The sequence below is a fragment of the Gouania willdenowi genome, chromosome 21 (genome assembly GCF_900634775.1).
Source record: "Gouania willdenowi chromosome 21, fGouWil2.1, whole genome shotgun sequence".
NCBI classification, from domain to species: domain Eukaryota; kingdom Metazoa; phylum Chordata; class Actinopteri; order Blenniiformes; family Gobiesocidae; genus Gouania; species Gouania willdenowi.
Genome location: NC_041064.1, coordinates 4760859 through 4769181, shown reverse-complemented (window position 1 = coordinate 4769181; position 8323 = coordinate 4760859). Strand labels below are relative to the sequence as shown.

At 34.9% G+C, this 8323-nt stretch overlaps 1 protein-coding gene across 1 annotated transcript; it reads left to right on the top strand.

Moving 5' to 3' along the window:
• Positions 1 to 2763: 2763 nt before the first annotated feature.
• Positions 2764 to 6376, top strand: LOC114455417 (motor neuron and pancreas homeobox protein 1-like). Its single transcript, XM_028436649.1, has 3 exons — positions 2764 to 3314; positions 4550 to 4707; positions 5867 to 6376. Exons 1-3 carry the CDS (start codon positions 2888 to 2890, stop codon positions 6194 to 6196), a joined length of 915 nt encoding a protein of 304 aa, XP_028292450.1. The 5' UTR covers positions 2764 to 2887; the 3' UTR covers positions 6197 to 6376.
• The last annotated feature ends 1947 nt before the right edge of the window (positions 6377 to 8323 follow it).

Below are 8323 nucleotides of genomic sequence, written 5' to 3'. Positions count from 1 at the left end.
ATTAAAAATGACTGCATTCATTTGATATAAACAAAGGGAACATGCAAGCCCCTAAAAAATATTGTAGAGTTTCATTAAATTGGTGAATTTGAGATAACTACAACTGGATTATTTGGTAATTTACAATAATTCACGTTTTCTTTGTCATTTTTTTCACTTTCTCCTGAGTGCCGAACTGGATGCCCTAAAGGGCCAGATTTGGCCCCCAGGCCTTAAGTTTGACACTTGTGATCTAAATCAGGGATTCTCAAATGGTGGGTCGGGACCCAAAAGTGGGTCACGGACCTGTACTGGGTGGGTCGCGGACAGCTGGTCAACAATAAATAAATAAATAAAAAAAAATAAAAAAAATAAATTCAAATTGCTTTACATAAATAAAATAATTGTTATATTTATTATATAGTAATATTAATATGGTTATAAAAAGGAGCACTTTTAATTATAATTTGACAATTAAATATCAAAATTAATTTCACAGGGAAGGATACATGTGCATGCTTTCCTTCTTTCTTTATTACATCATCATCCTGCAACTAAAACTAACCTGATTAATGGGTTACCTGCTAACCTTATCTGATTCCTGTCTCAGGTGAAGAAAGAGTGAAGTTCTCTCACACACACACACACACACGCACACACACACACACACACGCACACACACACACACACACACACACACGCACACACACACACACACACACTATGGAGTTAATTGCTGTAATCTCACTTTGAGAGATGGTAAAATGAATCGTTTACAATGGATTTCATTAACCTTTATTACCTGCTAAAGTCGACAGAGACCGATTTGTCCTTATCAGCGGTTGCTGCTATGATTATAGACCATCACCACACCGTGGAGCAGATGAAAGGACACTAAACCAACTGATAACACACTTCTTTTTCCCGCCCTGCAAACTGCTACAACCACAGAGAAGAAAGTGTGAACACAAATGTCAGTATTCATCAGATTCTGTAACGTAACCACCTCTAAATCTGCACAGAAATCCCAGCAAATGATCTCAAAACTTCAGTTTGGAGTCTTTAGTCACAGGTTCAGAACTCAAACGTTAAGGTGTTGATTTTCCTGTGGATCACACAGGACTGATAAGATCATCATTGGCCTGGGAAAACAAACTGCTCTCATTTCAAAGACAAACACACGGGCACCTGCTGAACTGGCTGATAGAGCCATAAACTATAACAGCCACTGTGTTCCCACTGAACAGCCCTCAGTGTGTGTGTGTGTGTGTGTGTGTACCGGCATGTTAGTATATAATCAGGCATTATGTGGCCTTCTCAGGTCAACAATATCACACCTTAACTCATATGTGTCAAACTCAAGGCCCGAGGGCCAAATCCGGCCCTTTGGAGCATGCAATTCGGCCCACAGGAGAAAGTAAAAATGACAGAGAAAACATGAATCATTGTGTGAATGAAACTCAACACTCCTGGTGCTTATTTGGCATGATTGAACTGTTTAAAAAAAACTCAAAATTCATACAAAATCCTTAAATTTTCATAAAAATATTACCTAATAATTCCCTTAATTAAATAAAAAATTGGTCACAAAATCTAGAAATTTCAAACTAAAGATCCCGTTGGGACTGATATTTATCACTTGTTGCTTGGATATTGTCAGTTTCTTAAATATTTTGTATTTTATGCATACGTAGAAGTGCAAACTATGGCACAATAATGTTGAAATTACTCGTTTTCGTGGATACAATCTGTGGCCCTCTTAGATATATAGATATAGTTTATTGTCATTCATACATACACACAATAGGAGCATATACAGAACGGAATTTTCCACACAAGGCTGGACTATTAGGCTTTAAAGATAAAAGCATAAAAACACAGGTTAACCTCTATTCACCATATTTCATGCTTATTTTTGACAATTGAACTACATTCAGGATTTGCCATGCGCAATATTTGCCAGTTTAAACTAAAGATTCCTACTTTTAAGCCAATATTGACAGAAGAACAGTCATGTGGAGACAGGGCCAACTATATGAGGGAATAAAGGGGAGATATTTTTGGGGTCCATCCATAAAGTCAGTAAAATGATGGTCCATTGTTCTATGAATCTGTGATAACCACATTTATTTATTCAAATGAAATAAATTCCACTGTTATCCAGGAAGTTTATTATTTGCACCACAGTATAAATTAAACTTAAAGATATAAATCCTTTTTTAATCAGAAATAAAATGGGTTAAAAGAGACCAAAAAATGGTGGACAAGGTGGTGAAATGGGATTTTAAAAACCACATATATTTGTTAAAAGTTGCAAATTAAAGTGGACAAAACAGACAGAAAAAGTGGTAAAAAAAAAAAAAAGGGTTCAAAGTGTCAATATTGGAACAATGAGTTTAAACTGGCAAATAATGTGCATGAGAAATCATGAAAGTGGTTAAATTGGCAAAAAATAAGCATGAAATATGGAGAAAAGAGGTTAAAAGTCACAATTATGGGTCAACATATGCAACAATAGGTGGAAAATGTTGATAAGTGCTGAAAATGTCTTGAAAGTGGATGAAATTTGCAGAAAAGTCATTGATATTTGATGGAGGTTGAGAACCACTGCTCTAAAGAGTCTGATTTGATTTGGCCCCCCTGGCCCTTGAGTTTGACATGTGCTCACAGAGAGCGGCCGGCCCTTCTGGGCTCTGGCCAATCACAGCTCGGCTCACTTTATGGGGCCTTTGGGTGCAGGACTGTGGCTCCTCTTTTATTATTGTGTTGCTAAAGAGGCTGAAGGGCTCACATAGAGATAGAGGAACCAATGCTGCACCTTCTACTTTAGCTTCATGATCAGAAAACTGTGCCGAAGAACGTTAGCAGGACAACTTTAGAGATTTTTTTCCATTTACTTTTACTTTTTATGGTTAAAAACATACATTTTGAGGATTTTTACCATCAAGAGATTCTATTTAAAGATAAAATGACGACTACTACCACCATGGAGAAATCCCTCAAATTTCGCATTGATACGCTCCTGGCTCATGAGGTGGAGAAGAGGACGGACCCTCACCCCCAGGATGGCTACACAGCAGCTGAACCCCGGGGGGTCTTCAACCTGCCACCAGCAGGGTTTCCTGTTGGTCTGATGGGTGTTCATCCAGGGTCCGTGTACCCTCTGACGGCCTTCGGGAGCCCTCACCCGGCCTTCATGTACCCCAACTTCTCCCAGCTGGTCCACCCGTACCAGGAGCAGCTGAAAGCAGGAGGAGGTGGAGGTGGAGGTGGACACCCCCTGGAGCCTTGGATCAGAGCTGGGATGATGATGCCCAGACTGGGAGACTATAGTGGTAAGTCATTATTTAATAAATCACAGGAATAATAATAAAAAAAAAAAACAGTTTAAAAAGCTTTTTAAATCATATATTTTTAGTAAGTATAAGAAAGTATAGAGCAACAGTTTTACCTATAGGACAGCTATAATATATAATATGTATACAATGGCATTAAATGTATTAATATTTACTCAATAAACATAAAAGGCATATATTTGGATAGCGTATATTATGCGTAGTAAATATTAACATTATGTACATGTCATGTGCATATGTACAGTATATGTGTGCGTATGTATATACAGTATGTTTGATGTGCATGTATAAACTGTATTTATAAAACTTTGTGTAGAATATATGTTGAATGTAAATAATATATTTTAGTTTAGTTTAACAACTGAAGCTTCTCAGTTTATTTGAGGAAACTGATTGCCTTAAACTATACAAGTTGTATTAAAAATAAATAAATAAAAACATTTCACAAGTAAAAAGTACCTTTATTTTTTTTCTCCACACAGAACAAACACAGCATTTTCACATTTTCTTTTGCAAAATGCTAACAAAATTTAACTTTATCAGTACACACACTTTATCAAAAATACATGATAATGTACCAAATATATATATATAATAAGTATACATTCTTTTTTGACCAAAATGGGAGGAAAAAATACAAAGAATGATCACAGAAGTTACTTTAACCAAAAAAAAAGAAGTAGACAATGCATATTTAGACCAAAATGAGACAAAACATAAATAAAGCATTATGTTGAAAACATGTTATTTAAAAAAAAAAAAAAATGAAATTAATTATGTATGTAAATTAAATATATAATCAATAATAATTCAATATAAATGTTTCAAAATCCAGAAAACAGGACGATGCATGTGTAAACATTTAGACGCTGCCACTTGAAGGCGATTTATGCAATACAATCAAAACGTAATATTCACAACAATAAAGATAAAACCCAAAATAAACCTGCCACATAATCAAATGGCAACTTTTATAGTGCTTTCATTTAGGTAATGGACCCCTGTGATGATTTATGACCACCATCAGTTTTAATCCCATTAATGTGAACAGAGGGAGATTCAACACGTTATTTTGATAATGCCTTTTATCTGTATTCTAAGCATTTCTCCATCCGTGGTCCAGGTTAGAACTTGTTTTTATCATTTTAAATATATATATTAAGGCCACAATCAATGCAAATAATGTGATTATTTCTTTTCTGTTTCTCCTTCAGCACCAGCTCAGACACTGTTTGGGAAATGTCGCAGACCCCGGACCGCCTTCACCAGTCAACAGTTACTGGAGTTAGAAAACCAGTTCAAACTCAACAAGTACCTGTCCAGACCCAAACGCTTTGAGGTGGCAACGTCACTGATGCTCACAGAGACTCAGGTGAAATAAACTGAAAGGTTAACATCCCTATCAATAATCTAGTCAACGCTTTACAGTAATGGAAAGTGTTTATTGTCATTTTACAGACAGTTGTGTTTAAAATGAGTGAAAGGACTTGTTACAAAATGTAGCTTCAATTCCTCAAAAAACATTGACATTTAAACCAATATCAAACTAGAATATTTGCATTTCCTGAAGAAAATGCAAGTGAGGATGCAGATGCTGGCCCACGTCACTGAACACTGCATTAGCATTAGATTAGCATTAGCATAGCATTAACATTAGCTAGTATCAGCATTAGCTAGAATTGGCCAAGCATAAACATTAGCCTAACATTACATTTAACATTAACTAGCAATAGCTAGCATCAACCTAGCATTGGCATTAGCAAGAATTAGCCAAGAATTACCTTAGTATTAATGTTAGCTAGCAGTAGCATTAGTTAACATTAACTATCATTAGTATTAACCTAGCATTAACCTTAGCTAGCATTAGCCTTAGCTAGCATTTGCCTTACATTAGCATTAACCTACAATTAACATAGCATTAGTGTTAGGCTAGCATTAACATTAGCTAGCATTAACCTAACATTGGCATTAATCTAGCAATAGCATTAACTGAGTATTACCATATCATTAGTATTAGCTAGCATTAACATTAACCAAACATTACCCTTGCATTAATTAGCATTAACTAGCATTAAACTAGCTTTGGCATTAACTAGCATTAGCTAGAATTAGCATAGCATTAGCCTAGCATTAACTAGTATTAGCCTAGCATTAACTAGTATTAATGTAAACCAAACATTAGCATTAGCTAGCATTATCTTAGCAATAGCATTAACTAAGCATTAACATAGCATTTGTATGTTTCCTGCATCCTCACTAATTATAGTCTCTAACTCTCTCTGCGTGCATGTAATTGGAGTAAATGCAAAATTGGAGTCAGTTTTTCACTTATGGAGCCAATAAATCAATGTTAAAAACAAAAGACAAACATATCCACACTGTCTCGAAGCAATATGTGTATTTTTGTATTTTTTCCTCAATAATTGAACACATTTTTAGCAGCCGCTGACACCTGCCGTCTGGCTTTGCCTCAAATTGCCTGGCCCCGACCAGTGCTGTGCAGTAGCTATAATTATCCTTGCTCTTTCCAGGTGAAGATCTGGTTCCAGAACAGACGCATGAAGTGGAAACGAAGTCACAAAGCCAAAGAGCAGCCGAACCCAATAAACGCTACAACAGAAACAAACAGAACTGGGACTGACGTGGAGAACGCTGACGCTCGTCATGGTTCCCACTGTTTGAGTCTGGAGGATGAAGATGAGATAGAGGAAGAGGAGGGTGATGAAAAAGAAGAGGAGGTACGAGAAGGCTCGTATGGATTCACAAGACACTTGAGAGGTGGAACGGGAAGCTACAGCTCGTATTCAGAGGAAGAACTGGAGGAAGAAAGTCTGGAAAGAGAAAATAGGGTTTTCCAATAGATGCATTATTTATTTTAAAGTGAAAAGACTTGATGAATATAAAAAGCAATATGAACACTATTATCTATGGGGGAATAAAGGGGAGAGCTTTTTGGGGCCTGTCCATAAAGTTATGGTCCATTGTTCTATGAATCTGTGATAACCACATTTATTTTTTCATCTGAATAATATCCACTGTTACCCAGGAAGTTTGGTATTATTTGGGCCATAGTGTATAGTCATCTTAAAGATGTAAATCCTTGTTTTAATCAGAAATAAAATGAGTTAATAGTGACCAAAAATGGTGGAAAAGGTGATGAAATGGAATTTTAAAAACCACAGAAATTGGTTAAACTTTGCAGATTATAGTGGCCAAAAACGAAAAGGAAAAAGTGGTAAAAAGGGTTCAAAGTGTCAATATTGGTTTAAAAGTAGGAACAATTAGTTTAAACTGGCATGGGCACGGCAAATCGTAAATGTGGTTAAATTGGCAAAAATAGGCATGAATTATGGTAAAAATAGGTTAAAAGTGACAATAATGGCTCAACATTTGCGACATTATGTGGAAAAGTGGTGGAAAGGGTTTATAAGTGCTGAAAATGTCTTTGAAGTGGAAAAAAATGTGCAGATAAAGGCATTGAAATTTGATACAGAAGTAGCAGAAATAATAAGTAGTGGAGCAAAATTGCTAAAAGGAGCAAAAATATGGCAAGAAAAAGTGATGAAAATAGGTTAAAATATGGAAGTTTGGTGGAGTTGGAGAAAAAAGGTAAAAATAACCAAAAATGGGCTCAGAATGTTCAAAAAATATTCTTAGTTTTATGAAGGCATTCCCAGTGTCTCGTGACCCCAAATGGGGTTGTGACCTCAAGGTTGAGAACCCCTGTTCTATGTCGTACACAGCATTAGTTTGATCCAAACATTGGAAACAACAACAACAGTAAAAAGGAACACAAGTAAAGAACAGGTGAGAAGTGTCCTCCTTTGACTCTTATTTTGAAAGGACAAAAACACAGTTGCTGGACAAAGTGACACGGTCAGGATTTGATGACAAATATTTTCAAAAATTACACTGTTGCCCATGTTCTCAGCTTTGTTACTTTCTGTTAATTTCAACTTTCAATCCCTAAAGGATTTTAGTCCCCAAAATAAAATATATATAAAATATGAAAACAGTTTTTGGTTTAGTTAGAAAACCGCGAATCTTGTTAGAATCTTTTTTTCCAATTTATTTCCATTGTAGACACATGGATGTTTTTTTATGACTGCATTTGCCCTACAATGTTTTGTACTTTGTAAAAATTCTGTTGACTTAATTTTACATTTTACAGAATTTAATATATTTCCCTTTTAAATGTGATGTGTTAGTGTTTTTGTAATATCAACATGGTTCAAATTAAAGTTCATTAAAATACTGTGGTTGTAATGGTTATTATTGCGACTCTGACTTTGTGATTCATGCAAACAAACGTCTTTAATAAAACAGAGGTAACATCTTGAAAGCAGAAGCAAACTGTGGCTTTAACAGTGAGGAGCGTAAAATATCCACAACATTGTTAAATTGCGTATTAAAGCCACATAGCCTGCCTGACATGTAAGCAAATGTAATAAAATAAAATGTTTTATTCTAAAGGTACAACCGCATTCACAAAATGGCACTGAAATGTGAAGACGTTTGATTCATTCAATGTAAAAAGATGTAAAAAATAAATACGTTAGTAATGCATTTCAGATAATGTAATTTGTGCATTAATGTTATATATATATATATATATATATATCATTAAAAAAAGAAAAAGATAGGAAATATTTTTGCCAAAATGTAAAGAAAGATCTTTACTTTTATCCTATTTTCTAAGATCTTTTATGACCAAACTTAATCTGACAAATCTCAAGAGATTGAAAACCATAATCCGGACCAAAAATCCAATGCGGTAATAAAATCCAAAAAGTCTTTGTGTGTTCACATATTAATAAATATAAACGCTAAATTATCTCACAATGAAAATCATAAAACAAATTAATATTTTTCCAATAATTTGGGACAGCGAGTGTAGAATGGACAAGCCTAACTTTAAAATTTAAAAAATGTGAAAAAATGTCTCTGTTTTTAAATATCTACATTGAATAATGTTTTTTTTTTTTTTG